General features: G+C 40.3%; 1 protein-coding gene across 1 annotated transcript; it reads right to left on the reverse strand.

Annotated features, from left to right (window-relative positions):
• Positions 1-2330: 2330 nt before the first annotated feature.
• LOC308250041 (neuropeptide Y receptor type 6) lies at positions 2331-3446 on the reverse strand (the record flags this gene model as incomplete). Its single annotated transcript, XM_080672257.1, has 1 exon — positions 2331-3446. The coding sequence occupies one exon, from the start codon at positions 3444-3446 to the stop codon at positions 2331-2333; it is 1116 nt and encodes a 371-aa protein (XP_080528383.1).
• Positions 3447-16589: the final 13143 nt, after the last annotated feature.

Consider the following 16589-nt stretch of genomic DNA (forward strand, 5'->3'; position numbering starts at 1 on the left):
CTGACTTGTGCTCTACTACCTGTCAGAATGTAAGCCCTTTAAGGATAAAGACATTCATTAAAAAGTAGATTTAATTCACTTTTTTTTGAGATAAAAATAAACATAAGAAAGACTGTGATTGATAGTTATATCATTAATGACTTTTGTTTCATTAGAACTCAAGCAAAGTTTAGAAAAAAAGATAAAACAGTTTTGTAGGAGAATGAAAAATCTCTTCTCATGAAGTCAGAAAGAACACCATAATATTTAATCATGGTTGGAGATTTCTTCTTAATGTTAGTGTAGGGACCAGGGTTAGAGGTTACTGGGTATATGTGTAGGGGTCAGGAGAGGTGGTAGTAGCAGAGTTTGATGAAAGCTCTTTCCTGCTTTCAGTGGCTTGATCAGAATCATTTTAGTAATGGAAACTAGAAGCGATATATCTTTATCAAGGAAGTAAAATATTCCATTAGTCTTAACTATAATACTAATTGCTGTCTGTCAAAAGAGTTAGAAAACATATCTAGGGAGAGTTGACTGCTTTCTGGTCTAAGTGACTACAGTCCTGTACCTTTAAGATTCTAAGTTGAACCATTTGAAATTGGTTTTTAGATAAGAGTCTTTATTTGTAGCTAATTTTGTGAGACTGTTACATTTTATTTCATTTTAGTGTCTTGTGATGCTTTTGCTATTAATTTTTCCCAAAGTGATATAACAGAGAATAGAAATCCTAAAGAGAAGGAAAAGACAGAAAGAATAGGGAGGGAGAAGGGGAGGAGAGCAAAAAGAGAGAGGGAGTGCCCAGCCAGCGTGGCTCAGTGGTTGAGCATCGACCTATGAACCAGGAGGTTGGTTGGTAGGGGCACATATCTGGGTTGCGGGCTCCATCCCCAGTGTGGGGCGTGCAGGGGGAGTCCAAGGGGCGGCTGATCAATGATTCTCTCTCATCATTGATGTTTCTATCTCTTTCCCTCCCTCTCTGAAATAAATAAAAATAAATATTTTTTAAAAAGAGAGGGAGAGAGAGAAAGAGATCTTTCAGGAGTGGAAAACATGTAGGCTAATGTGCAAGAAAAAAAATCACAATGGAAAAATCACAGGTATTCAGAGAAACATTACTTTTTATTCAAAAGAAAATACTGTTACATTTTAAACATACAAGTAAGCTGCATCTCAAGTGTAATAGTGTAAGGGATAGTTATAAAAAGATATACTAGTAAAGCTGGTCATGGTTTAGTGGAAGTCACTGAGCCAATGGCTATTTGAACAGTAGCTTAGTATCCTTTTTGAAAACAATATAGCTAATTCTCCAAAATAAGTGACTCTGTGGGGATGAGGGATTTTAAAAAATCTTTGTCATAAAATTTACAAGAGATTTAAAATATTTGGTGCTAATTATAGAAGTGCTACTGGTGACTTCCCTCCGGCCCAATGATAGAATCATAATGACCTCTACTTAATATACATAAAGAATTAAGGATAAAAATCCATTCTGAAATGAAGGTTCTATCTACATTGACCATTAATAAATTAGTCAACGTGATTTTTAGTATAATTGGAATGTAAAAGGGTTTGTAGCCAGTTCTAGTGATGTTAATAGCCTTGTTACTGAAGAAAATATGGTATTATCATAAACTAAAGAATCTGATTTAGTTACTGGAATAAATGATAAATTATAATACTTAGTTTAAATATTAAGTTCAAACCATTCCTTTAATTTTCAATCCATAATTATTTTGTTAGCTAATTAATAAATTATGATGGGGGCTTTCTGAGTTTGCTGATTACATGGTTGAAAGTTATAATTTCCATATCTATAAGAAATTGCTTCAACACTAAAGCATTGTTTTTACTAGATATATCATTAGTAATGACTCTGTGGATATTCCATTGAATAATAGTATCTGGGAACTTTGTTCTCCAGCAATTAGCACTGCTTACCTCTTTTGCTTTTTCACTTTCATTCTTTGCTATAAATGATGGCAGCTAAATTGCTTGAGTTATTCTCCTAAGACAAAAGGGGTGTGGTGTATGTATGAGATGGGGTCGGCGGGAGGAGAGAGAGAGAGAGAGGGGAGAAGGAAGAGAGGGACAGGGACAGAGAAGGAGAGTGGAAGGGAAGGTGGAGAGGAAGAGAGAGAGAGAGAGAGAGAGAGAGAGAGAGAGAGAGAGAGAGAGAGAGAGAGAGAGAGATGACAGATAGGTTTGGCCTAAAACAAAACTGGGTAGTATGAAGTTGATTTTTTTATTATTTGGTTTTGGCTTCTTCTTTATGAACCTTGCCCTATCCTCATCCATTACCTCTTCATCTCCCATTCAAGAAGGGCTTTAGTATTAAGTGTTATCAATTTTTATATACCTGTTGATGTAGGAGCCAATCTTAATGATCCCTTAGATTCATCTGTGTGCACAGTGGAGATGACAATATTTTCATATCTTTCCCGAGGTGTAAAGCACCAGCAGTGGTGAATAAGTACCACCAGGTCCTTCTGGAAATTTTTGTTGAGAAAACCATAAAAGAGAGGGTTTATGCATGTAGAAACCATAGCAATCAAGTGGCAAACCACAAACACCAGATCATGGTGGCAGCTCATCAACACCTCATGATTCCAGTCAAAGATGACATTGAAGATGTTCAAGGGCAACCAGCAGGCCCCAAATGTCACCACAGTGGAGATCAACATTGTGTTAATCCTCTTGTTCTCATTGAGCCGGCTCTCATTTTCTCTCTTCCTGTCTGTCTTTCCATTTCTCCTACGGAGGCAGATAATAATCTTCAGGTAGCAGATGAGGATGAAGCTCAGAGGGACACAATACTGGAGCATAAACATGGAGGTAGTAAAGAGGAGCTGGTTCATTTTGGAGGGCCAGTTCTCTACACAGGCCACCTGGTGAGTATAAAGGTCAGTGGGTAGAGAGAGGTTGTGGAAAGGCTCATCAGTGAGGTGGTAGGACAGGAAGAAGGGAATAGACAACAGAAGGGAAAATAGCCAAATCAAGGTGATACCCCAGTAGGCATGAGATGCATTGGGCTTCCAGCCACGGGGGTTCACAATCAGCTGATATCTTTCAACAGCAATTAACACAAGTGAGAATACGGATACAGAAATGGAGACACTCTGTACATAGGAAGTGAGTTTGCACATGGTATCTCCAAATATCCAATGGTCCATCAGAGTATAGATGACAGTAAAAGGGATGCACATAACACATACCAAGATGTCAGAGAGAGAGAGATTGGCAATCAGTATGTTGGTGACATTCTGAGCTTCTCTCTGCTTCTTGAAGATGATAATGATGAGAGAGAGGTTTCCAGAAAGGCCCACAATTAAGACCACAGTATAGGCTATGAGTAATAGGAGCAAGACTAGAGAAGGGGGTCGACAGGACTCAAAGTAGAAAAATGCAGAGTTGTTGCTCTTTATATTGGTTTTATTAGGTGCTGGATGGTTTAAAGGAAATTCCATTTTGTTAGTGTTATGAGAAAGCTTTTCTAAGCTTACTTGTTTTCTTGGTGAATATTTTGACCACCAGTTCTTGGGAAGTACTTGCTCTGAGACTTGCAAGGAGTAATTAGTAGGATTTAATCTTCTTTGATCTTTGTCTGTGCTTGATGAAAATGCATGAATGACTTGAGTATGCTCTTAAAATCCTAAAAAATTAAACATAATGCAGAATATTAATGTAAGTTCTTAATAAACTGGACAGTTCTATAGGTGGAACAGTTTCCCTGAGAGGACATAGGTAGATATCCAGAGTGTCTCTCTATATCCTGGCCTTCCTCTCATCTCAGAGTGCTTTATTTTTGTTCTACCAGCACAGTTTTTAGAGCTAATGAATATAAGGATATGTGACAGCATTCTGTCAACTGTATAAGGCAGCTCAAATATACATTTCCATCCCTGTCACCTTCAGTCTTGTGTGTGTGTGTTGTGGAGGCCAGAAGCAATATGTTTGGAGTTGAGGTCCAGTTGGAGCATCACAACTTGGTGTCTATGCCTTTGCCATAAATTAATTAGCCTTGCTGCTCAGTTTTACTATCTGTAAAATGGGGATAAAAATGTCTGTTTGGTCATTGTAAGGATTAAATGAAAACACCCAACTGAATTTGTCCCCCACATAGTGCATAGAGTAGGTGTTCAGTGTATGTGTGCTGAGTAAAATTTCTCATCTCCCTTGTCCAGAGCTAGTCTATTCTGGGGGAGGGGGCTAGAGCCACAGATCATGCCTGGTATGGAATAGCATATGACTCCTCCTTTTGGTACTTCTTCCACTCTCTGGAGCTGAAGCCATACTCTGCACAAGCAGTTTCTAGGTACACAGCTCAGATTCTGGAGATCAAGGCAAAGTGTAAGCTAGTGCTTAGTGAGCTATTACTCAGAATTAATTTTATTTAGAAATCATTCTCCCTCCCTTCTTCTGACTTCCAGAGGAAAGGGGGCCTTGATCCTATGGTTCAGCAAGGCTTAGGGTGGTCGTATTCAGTGGAATTATTCATACCAGGATATACAACAGGCATGGTGATCCCCCTGCCATTCCTAGTTCTTAGATTTCTGGCCCAAAGAGGACACACTGAAAAGGGCAAAGGTAAAAATATCCTTCATCTTGCTTTATTCTTTAGGAATTTGAGGAAAACATAAATAACATTTATAAAGGAAGCTGAGCAATAGTAATGAAAGAGAACAGACTTTTATTTGCTGTTTGAAATTACCCTGGCTTGCTTTCACATTCTTTCTGAGTTCAAAGGCTTAGAAGATTCTTATTGTAAAGAAATAACCTTAAGAATACCTGTGTCTGTAATGGTTTTATCAGTGGATACTACAATGAGGAACACCATAAAAATACCACAGATGAAAAGAAACTGTTGATAAAAACAATATATTTTATAAAGACCCAAGGAAATGATCTATGACTCAGATATGGTACAGTGGTAAGTAGAAGTAGCAACATTTAAAATAAAAAAAGAGTGGCTTTTGAAATGAAGGTTTAGGGCTTGGATGATTCAGGGGTTCAGCAGCCCTAGAGTTTACAGGTATTGGCTGAAGGGGAATGTCAAGACAGATTTAAGTTCTTTATGACACAGTCAGTGGACCAGAAATATAAATGAAAAATAGAAAGCTTTAATTGTTTATTAGAGACCTTCTACCAAGCAAGCTTAACTTGGAGGAAAAAAGGAATGAAAAGGAAATAGGCAATAACTACATGTACAGTTTGGTAGGCTAGAATGAGCACCAGACTTCTGTCAGTCCTGCTGCTAACTAGCTGTTTTGATTTTGGGCAAGTCAGTATTCTTTTCTGGGCCTCAATTTCTTCATCTTTCAAATGAAAGTTTTAAAAATGTTTTCCCTCTTTTACACTTTGGTATAAGAACCAATGAAATAATATATTAAAACATACTATAAACTTAAACACTGCAAATTCAAGTGCTTATTAATATTGTTGTTATCCTTGTTGAGTCCTCCAGAGAGCTATGAGTGCTTTCATATCTGCAGTACTATTTATTTCTCCAACATCAGATTTGCTGGCACGAGGTGGGATTGTGTTTTTTTAAAAATTTTATTTAATCCATTTCGTAGATCGAAACCAAAGTACAGAAAGCTCCAGAGCTTAGCTAAAGGCAAACAAAAGCAGCAAAGTCTTGTACTCTCTTCCCCCCACTCCAGCCCTTATAGTCTACAAGAAAGAAATGCTTCCTGTGAATCCTGCAAAGGTAGGTCTGAATAATAGTTTTCTCTTTACAGATATGGGAATTCATACAATTTTGTAGAGTTCCTATCAGATTGGTAATAGAGATGGGAATAAACATTGGGAACCCCTGTGTTGCCCATTCTTGTTGATCTAGGGTTGTCTGGGCTAAGCGAATGGGAATCACTAACCTCCCTGCAACAGCAGGTTTGTAACTTTGTAGAGACCACCTTACTCTCTGTGTTGATTAGTAGCAAAGTACAAATTAGCTCCCCAGTCTATAAATTGCTATAGAGCTCAGAAAAGTCAGAAGAGAGTCTAATAGGCCTTCATGTGGGGAAGAATCAAAGGGGAGTGCTGGAGTTTACATTATCCAGTACCTTCTACACAATACAGAGAAGATTAATAAGAAAACCCCAATATAGACTTTCAATGGCAATGTAGGATTTACACTTTACATAATTGGTAACTATGAAGTTATAATATTGAATACTGCCTATCTGGAAGCAAAATAATGCCAAGCTTTGATTCATAAACAAAATGTTGGGATACATTTCTATTATAGGAAAGTTCATCTTTGGTTTATTTGGTTGGAAATGACCAGGACTGTGAGATCTCAAATTACCAAGTGATATTTTGCCCCAAAATAAGTTTAGCATATGGCAGAGGTTGATAATCTTCAACTTTCAACCTCATTGTATCTAGCTCATGAGGCAGATGCCTTGAACTGGCTCCTGTACTTTTGTGTAAAAGTACAATATTACATTACACATTTTTTGGTACTCTTTGTTTCAAAGTTTCAAGATGACCAAAACTTATATACTCCACCATAGTATAAATAAATAGATGCATATTTATTTTTGTTTCTGAATGTCTTCTTGTTAGTGTGTGTCCTTTCCTATGTCTCTATTCCAATAACTCTTTTTGGGGTGAGTGTGTAGGGTTAGGGATAGAGTTCATGTGTATCTCCCTTTGGTTTCTCTGTGTTTTTTCTTCACCTCTCATTGTTTTCTTCTCTTTTTACCTATCTGTTATCTCTTTTTCTTCTATTTCACCTTTTCCCTTAATTATCCATAACCCAGAAAAACTAAAGTATATGTTAGATTATGTATTATATTTCATTTTGTGCTGTGGTGTTTTGACCTGGAAGACTACAAGAAATTTCTGTATTTCTTGCTCTTAATATTAAAAGCAAGTGAGCAGCCTGGCCGGTGTGGTTCGATGGTTGAGCGTTGACCTATGAACCAGGAGGTCATGGTTTGATTCCCGTCAGGGCATATGTCCAGGTTGTGGGCTCAATCCCCAGTGTGTGGGGTGCAGGAGGCAGCCAGTGGATGATTCTCTCTCATCATTGATGTTTCTATCTCTCTCTTCCTTTCCTTTCATCTCTGAAATCAATAGAAATATATTTAAAAAAATAAAAGCAGGTGAGTAGGACATTTTATATTTCTTTTATATTAAAAAATTCTTTATGTAACTTCAGGTAGTCTGTGGCTTTGTGCAAAGTGAAATTTTCTATATTCCCACTCCCCAAGTATGTATGTAAGGGTCCCAAAACAGGACAAGACCACACTGCTAGCATCTCCCCCCTCCCCTGCCCACCAATAGAACTCTCTCTCCTTTTTTTAAAACCTCTAAGAATACAGATTCTATGGTTGTGTTGATACAAATAACACCTCATACTTGTTTAGAGTTTAATGATTTTAAAAAAATTCTTTATTGTTGAAAGTATTACATATGTCTCCTCACCCCCCCCCCCCCCATTGTAGAACTTAATGATCTTTAAAATACTACCCCATGCATTAATTCACTCAAGAATTTAAGTACTGACAAGATGCTCTGTCTCACTTGATCTCTACAGTGGTCCTTTACTTTTGATAGGAATGATACTTTAATTCTATCTGGAGTAGACAACTAAGTCACTAGCAACTAAGACCCAGTGACTTTCTCATGGTTGTGTAGTTAGTAGCAGAGCCAGGACTTCTACTTTTTAAACCACATGCAAAGTAATATTGCTAATTTATGTGATCATTTCATATTAAAAAACAATTAAATTAATCTTTTATCCCCCATGAAAACAAATAGAACTAGAATCTCTGTAAAGATACATCTTAGAGCCTTCCCTAAGAACAAAGGACTAAATTAAGTAACCACAAGAAACATCAAGAAACAAATGCCTGCTCTCTTTTAGCCTTATTAAAAGTGTAATTGGCCTAGTTATTCCACATCATGCAAACTCCTTATCCTATTCAACTATTCACCCATTCCAAAAAATACAATTTCATGTTTATCTATTGCAGCAGTGTGTGCTACACACTTGAGATTTGGGGATAATATTTGATTCATCTGTTCTTTTATTACATGTACTTTGATTTTCTCTGCTGGAGATAGTTTATCCATTTTTCCTTGAATTTGACAATTGCCTGAATTCACATAAAGTGTTAGTGAAAAATGTATACTTTTCATCTTCCAAAGTCTAATAATTACTTTTAAAATCAAGCCAACACAGATTGTCTGAATTGTCTTTAATTTTCTATGAAGGTTAATGACTAAGCTTACCATTACAGGGATGTTGAGGTTTTTAATTCTTTAAAATAATAACACATTAAATGTATCAAGAAAGAAGAACTGAATTCTGCCAATGAAAAAAAAACCCACAGGTTTTTAAGTTTACTTACAAACAGATAAACAGAAAGTAATTAAAACCCCATTGTGCTAATACTAGCATTTGGTGATTTCCTTTAGAAATAAGTGTATTCTAAAGCTATGGGGTTGTTTTTCAGATCACATAAACAAAAAGACAGCTGGTATAAACAGGCCTGAAAATAGGATAGTTCTAATTTTTAATAATCTTCACATATTTTATTATTTTAAATCTTCACATATTTTTAAATGGAATTGTTTTAATATAAATAAACATTTGAAAAACACATTAGCAAGATTTTTCTTTAGCATTGTAGAGGTTTGTTTCCCAGTTTCTTACCTGTTGGAAATTTCTATCTCTAATGCTATTCTTTTCATCTTCTACATGTTTTCTTTCTTCATTTCCATGATTATTTTTCTAAGTTTATTTCTCGTCAAAAGATGGCATGCTTGCCACCTCTCCAAGTCACAACATCTCCCTCTTCCTTCTTGGCTTATCTGTCCACCAAATAATCTATAGCTTCATTTCGGATGCTGCTCCTTGGAGTTGAAATCATCACACAGAGCTCTGGAATCCAGTAGGATCTGAGGCCACTGAAAAACCAGAGGGAGGAGTCAGAATCTCAGCCCAATGATATTAGATGGAGCTGTTTAAAAGATGTGTCAAAATATCATTTTCAATCATCTTGTAGAGATGATTATAAGAGAGCATTTTGAAAATCTGTGGCATTTTCTGGCATATAAAGGATTGGGCAAAAGTAGGTTTATAGTTCATATGGAAAATAATATAATAAATAATAATACAAGAATAAACTCTGTTTCATATACACTGAGTGGCTAGATTATTATGATCTCTGAACGCATAATGATCTGGCCACTCAGTGTGTGTATATATTCAGTGTATATATTCATGCATGGGTGGGGTCCGGCCAGCCTGGCCAGGGGGAGGGGACATGGGCGGTTGGCTGGCCTGCCTGCTGGTCGAACTCCTGGTCGAGAGGACAATTTGCATATTAGCCTTTTATTATATAGGATATACACTGAGTGGCCAGATTATTATGCATTCAGAGATCATAATAACCTGGCCACTCAGTGTACTCACAACTGTAAACCTACTTTTCCCCCACCCTGTATAACTAAAAGTAAAGCATATAGTATAATGAGAGAGAAAATATCACAGCTGCAAGACTCTGGGGAGTAATCAGAGACTAATTCTTTGGATACTTTTATCAACTACATTGCCTGCTGTCCAAGGTTATTAGCCTATAAACTAACTTTTGCAATTAAAACAGTGAATTTTAACTGAGGCAAATAAAACCCTAATGTTTGCTAAATTTTATCATCAATAAGTACAGCACAGGATTATACCAAACATCCTCTTAAAAATAAAAAAACAACTCTGAAGAAAAAAACAAAAACAGAACAACAACTAAAAGACTCTGATTTCACCATTTTTCATACTCATTCTAGACTTCTTTGGGAAGGGATACAGGACTAGAAAACAATGACCTCTGCTCTTAACCTGGATTATATACTTCTACTAAGGGACATTATAAGAAAAAATAATAATAACTACCACTTATTGAATATCAACTATGTGCTACCATTAATCTTCAAAATCCTGCCAGATAGATGGCAATATTCACCTTATAAAAAACAATAAAAAACTCACAGAGAAACTCAAGATGACTCAGCTATGGGAGAATCTGGGTTTGGAGCTGGCTTAAGCTGCTTCTCAAAATCTTCACCAACACCACAGATGACTAAGGTGGTCTGTTAGTATCCACCAACCCTGTGCCACTGTTAATGTTTGCCAGTGTTTTATATATGAACTAGAGGCCTGGTGCACAAAATTCGTGCACTTGGGGGGTGTCCCACAGCCCAGCCTGCACCCTCTCGCAGTACGGGAGCCCTTGGGGGATGTTCAACTCCCCTGTGGGGAGCGGGCCTAAGCTGTCAGTTGGACATCCTTAGTGCTGGTGTGGAGGTGGGAGAGGCTCCTGTCACCACTGCTGCACTCACTAGCCATGAGCCTGGCTTCTGGCTGAACAGCGCTCCCCCTGTGGGAGTGCATTGACCACCAGGGGGCAGCTCCTGCGTTGAGTGTCTGCCCTCTGGTGGTCAGTGCACATCATAGCGACTGGTCGCTCTGCCGTTCGGTCGATTTGCATATTAGCCTTTTATCATATAGGATGATTTGTTTTTCAATAAACCCAGCAGTTTCCCAAAGTTTGCTACTCTCTATACTTCAAGTATAAACAGATAAGCAAATAATGGGGATACCACTAAAAGGTGACTGGGTTAAGAAGAGGTATGGGCCCTGAACTACTTTGGCCATATCTGCTCATCAAGTTGCTATAGAGAAGATTGCCTTCCTCTCCTGTACTGCATACCCACTTCTACTCTTCCATCTACTCCACCCAGTCTAACAAGAGTCTGTAAAACATAGATAAACAATCTCAATGTTGTTGACTGCCTAGGAACATTGGGTTTTTATTAGTTACTAGAGGCCCGATGCATGAAATTAGTGCATGGGTAGAGTCCCTAGGCCTGGCCAACGATCAGGGCCGATCTGCGGGGTGACTGGCAGAGTGATTGGGGGGGCCCCCAATGGCACCTGCCTTGGCCGGCCTGGCACTGCCTGCTTGCTGGCCCCGCCCCCTGCAGCCGCCAGTGGCCTCCCTCTACAGGGAAACCAGTGGGGCGATTGGGGGGCCCCCGCTGGCACCTGCCTTGGCTGGCCTGGGGCCTGTGGGCTGGGGGCAGCGTCTGCATTGAGCATCTGCCCCCTGGTGGTCAGTGCGTGTCATAGCGACCAGTCATTTCACTGATCGTTCCACTGTTCGGTCGATTTGCCTATTAGGCTTTTATTATATAGTATTTTTGGTGTATTGGGTGGGGAAACAGAATTGATTTGCATAGCTTAGTTCTAAAATTTGGGGCTCCCATCATTGAATCCTTGGGTTAGGAAATATTTCTGAATGTTGTTAGTCTATCCCAGTGGTCGGCAAACTGCGGCTTGTGAGCCACATGCGGCTCTTTGGCCCCTTGAGTGTGGCTCTTCCACAAAATACCATGGCCTGGGCGAGTCTATTTTAAAGACGTGGTGTTAGAAGAAGTTTAGGTTTAAAAAATTTGGCTCTCAAAAGAAATTTCAATCGTTGTACTGTTGATATTTGGCTCTGTTGACTAATGAGTTTGCCGACCACTGGTCTATCCAGTAAGCGATAATAAAAATATCTTCAATCACATTTGATATTCTACAACCTTGTTTCTCAAAGCCTTCACTCTCCTATAAGGAAATATTTCTTATTCATACATATATTTTTTAAAGGTATAAACCACATTTTGTCTTTAATCTAATATACCTTCATAAGTATAAATTAAAACCTTAGTAGACTTTCTGAGCCCATACTTTTACCAGTTTATGGGAAATCAAGATTGAGGAGCATCTTGAAAAATATTAGTATCTAAATGCAAAGTCTCAGTTATCTGTGTTACAGCCGATATATTATACCAGAGCTTGGTGAAGAAAATCTTCCTTTTTTTCTCACCCTGCTATAGCTATCCTTACCTCTCAAAGACTCTCTCTCTAAAAATCAATTTTAAAAATCTTAAAAAAATATAACAAAATGAAGAGAAAATATTTGAAAAGGGATCAAATAGAATTTTCTAGAAGTGATGAATAAATAACTTAATAAAAATTCAGTTGAAGGATTTGAGAGAATATTGAGCAAAGCTAAAGAGAATTAGTGAAGTATAGGGTAGATCAGAAGATATCCAGTATGCTTTGAAGAGAGACAAAAATATGGAAAATATGGAAGAGTGATTAAGATGTGTGGTGAGCCCTGGCTGGTGTGGCTCAGTTGGTTGAGCGTTGTCCTATGCACTTAAAGGTCATGGGTTCAATTCCTGGACAGGGCACATACCAGGGTTGCAGGCTGTATCCCCATGCAGTAGAGGGCATGCAGGAGGCAGCCAATCTAGGCTTCTCTCTCATCCATGTTTCTCTTTCTCACTCTCCCTTCCTCACTCTATCTAAAATCAATAAAATCATTTTTCTTAAAAGATGTGTGGTGAGTAGGATAAGGGGATTTATCATACATTTAATTGGGGTGACATAAGAAAAGGAGAGAAAGAATGGGACAGAGGCATTGTTTGAATATGTAATGACTAAAATATTTTAGAATGAATTAAAGAAGCTCAAAAATTGGATAGGGTAAATAAAAAGAAATCCACCCATAAAAAAGCTGTGGTACATTTACACAATGGAATACTATGTGGCTTTTTAAAAAATAAATCTTTATTGTTCAGATTATTATAATTGTTCCTTTTGTTTCCCCCCATAGCTCCCCTCCACCTGGTTCCCACCCCACCCTCTGCCCTTACCCCCCTGCCACTGTCCTCATCCATAGGTGTACGATTTTTGTCCAGTCTCTTCCCGCACCTCCCACACCCCTTTCCCCCCGAGAATTGTCAGTCCACTCCCTTTCTATGCCCCTGATTCTATTATATTCACCAGTTTATTCTGTTCATCATTCTTTTTATTCACTTGATTTTTAGATTCACTTGTTGATAGATATGTATTTGTTGTTCATAATTTTTATCTTTACCTTTTTCTTCTTCCTCTTCTTAAAGAATACCTTTCAGCATCCTATCTAATAAAAGACTAATATGCAAATTGACCATCACTCCAACACACAAGATGGCTGCCCCTATGTGGTCAAAGATCCTGCCCCCCATGTGGACACAAGATGGCCGCCACAAGATGGCCAGCAGGGGAGGGCAGGTGGGAGGGACCAGGCCTGCAAGGGAGGGCAGTTGGGGGTGATCAGGCCAGCAGGGGAAGGGCAGTTGGGAGGGACTAGGCCTGCATGGGAGGCGTGTTGGGGGTGACCAGGCCAGCAGAGGAGGGAAGTTGCCGGTGATGGGGCCTGCAGGGAAGGGCAGTTGGGGGGAACCCAGGCCTACAGGGGAGAGCAGTTGGGGGGGACCAGGCCTGCAGGGGAGGGCAGTTAGGGGTGACCAGGCCTGCAGGGGAAGGCAGTTAGGGGCAAACAGGCTGGCAGGGGAGCAGTTAGGCATCAATCAGCCTGGCAGGAAAGTGGTTAGGGGGTGATCAGGCTGGCAGGCAGAAGAGGTTAGGGGCAATCAGGAAGGCAGGCAGGTGAGCAGTTGGGAGCCAGCAGTCCGATTGTGAGAGGGATGTCCTACTGCCCGTTTAGGCCCAATCCTACAGGGATCGGGCCTAAACGGGCAGTTGGGCATCCCTTGAGGGGTCCCAGATTGGAGAGGGTGGAGGGACACACCCCCTGTGTGTGGGCCCTCTGAGGGACATACCCCCTGTGCATGGATTTCGTGCACCGGACCTCTAGTTTCATATAATACTGGTTTGGTGGTGATGAACTCCTTTAGCTTTTTCTTATCTGTGAAGCTCTTTATCTGACCTTCAATTCTGAATGATAGATTTGCTGGGTAGAGTAATCTTGGGTGTAGCTTCTTGCTATTCATCACTTTGAATATTTCTTGCTACTCCCGTCTGGCCTGCATAGTTTCTGTTGAGAAATCAGCTGACAATCGTATGGGTGCTCCCTTGTAGGTAACTGTTTTTCTCTTGCTGCTTTTAATATTCTCTCTTTGTCTTTTGCTCTTGGCATTTTAAAAAAGCTGTGGTACATTTATACAATGGAATACTATGTAGCTGTGAAAAAGAAGGATCTCTTACCCTTTGGGACAGCATAGATGGATCTGGAGGTTATTATGCTAAGTGATGTAAGCCAGTCAGTGAAAGACAAATATCATATGATCTCACTTACATGTGGAATCTAATGAACAAAATAAACGGAAGAATAAAATAGGTCCACAGGCATGGATACATGGAACAAAATAACAGATTTCAGAGAGGAGGGAGAAGGAGGGAACAGGAAGAGATTAACCAAAAAACACATATGTAGAGCCCATGGACACAAACAATAGTGTTGTGAAGGCCTGGGATGGAGTGGGGGCTGGGTGGAAGGAAACAAAGGGGAAGAAAATGGGGGACATTGTAATACTGTCAACAATTAAAAAAAAAAGAATTTCAGTGAAGACACATCATAGAAACTATATCAAATAATAGGCAACAACAACTACAAAAATCTCAGAAACACCAGAGGAAAAGAGTAGACTATGCCGTGCCAGCACAGCCAAGAGTTCGGCAAGCCTGAGTGGGGCCGGCGAAGGATGAAGAAAAGACAGACAAAGAGAATAAGCTGGGTCTAGGTGGATCTTCTGTGCCTGGCTGAGACCACAGACCAGATCCAGACAGCAAGCTGAGCCCTTATTTTATAGTTAGAGGTAAACAAGGTAATTTACAATGTTCTTGTAAGTTTCATTTGTTTTGGCAGCACTTGCTGCACCTCCCACAGCCCATTAGCTACCCAGGAAAGATCTAGGGAGCAGTCACAAGATCAAGCTTAATTATGCTAAGAGGGCTGTGCCCTCTAAGCTGGGACTTGTTTGTGGCTTTGCCAACAGGTCAGTCCTAGGCTTAACCCTATAATCGCTCCCTACAGTAGACTACTTTTATTATTTTTTTTTTTTACAGTAGACTACTTTTAAAGGAGAAGTAGTTGGATTAATAGTTGACTACATAACAGCAACAATAATGAGGAAAAGGGATTCTTTATCAGTCGGATATTGAAACAACAAGTATGACCTGAGGGTTTCTGGATTTGGCAACCAGGTTGATGATAGTATTTTTTTAAAGCCTTACTTGAAGATATGTTTTTATTGATTTTAAAGAGAGGGGAGGAGGGAGGAAGAGGGGAGAGAGAGAGAGAAAGAGAGAGAGAGAGAGAGAGAGATTGATTTGAGAGAGAAACAACAATTGGTTGCCTCTTGTACATGCTTCAACTGGGACTGAACCCAAAACCTAGGTATGTGTCCTGACTGGAAATTGAATCGACCTTTTGGTATTCAGAACGATGCTACAACCAACTGAGCCACACTAGCCAGGCCGATGAAAGTATTCTTTTTATATATTTTATTGATTTAAGAGAGGAAGAGAAAGAAATACCAATGATGAGAGAGAATCAGGCCCACAATGGGGATAGACCCGAAACCTGGGCATGTGCCCCAACCAGGAATCTAACCATGACCTCCTGGTTTATAGGTTGACACTCAGTCACTGAACCATGCCTGCTGGGCAATAGTATTCTTAACTGAAATAGGAACACAAAGAAGAGAAAGTGTGGAAGATGACAGATTTAGTGTGGGACAAGTTGAATTTGAGATGCTTGAGGGACAGGCAAGTAGGGATGACCAGGAAGCAGCCATTAAGTTTCCTCAGAGACATCAGGACCAAGGCAATTTTTAAAAGTTTTTCTTTGTTTTTGGTAGTTTTTAAAGCTGAAGTTATTCTTAGTTCTTTCTGAACTTTAATTTACCTATTCTGAGCTCATCTTGGCTATATTGTCTTGATATAAATTTTTTTTAACAGGTTTCCCAAATATCAGAGGAAAGTTGTGACATTGAAGCCTTTAAAAATGAGATACTTTTCTATTCTAAGACTAGAGGCCTGGTGCACGAAATTGTGTGTCCCTCAGCTCAGCCTGCACCCTCTCCAATCTGGGATCTTTCGAGGTATGTCCAACTGCCCGTTTAGGCCCGATCCTGATAGGATCGGGCCTAAATGGGCAGTCGGACATACCTCTTACAATCCAGGACTGCAGGCTCCCAACTGCTCGCCTGCCTGCCTTCCTGATTGCCCCTAACTGCTTCTGCCTGCCAACCTGATCACCCCCTAACCACTTTCCTGCCAGCCTGATTGATGCCTAACTGCTCCCCTGCTAGCCTGTTTGCCCCTAACTGCCCTCCCCTGCAGGCCTGGTCACCCCTAACTGCCCTCCCCTGCAGGCCTGGTCACCCCTAACTGCCCTCCCCTGCAGGCCTGGTCACCCCTAACTGCCCTCCTCTGCAGGCCTGGGCACCCCCAACTGCTCTCCCCTGCAGGCCTGGGTCCCCTCCCAACTGCCTTTCCCTGCAGTCCCGGTCGCCCCCATATTCCCTCCTCTGCTGGCCTGGTCACCCCTAACTGCACTCCCCTGCAGGCTTGATCGCCCCCAACTGCCCTCCCTTGCAGGCCTGGTCCCTCCCAACTGCCCTCCCCTGCTGGCCTGATTGACCACAACTGCCCTCTCTTGCAGGCCTGGTCCCTCCCAACTGCCCTCCCCTGCTGGCCATCTTGTGGTGGCCATCTTGTGTCCACATGGGGACAACCATCTTGTGTGTTGGAGTGATGG

The sequence above is a fragment of the Plecotus auritus genome (assembly GCF_963455305.1).
Source record: "Plecotus auritus genome assembly, chromosome: 6".
NCBI classification, from domain to species: Eukaryota; Metazoa; Chordata; class Mammalia; order Chiroptera; family Vespertilionidae; genus Plecotus; species Plecotus auritus.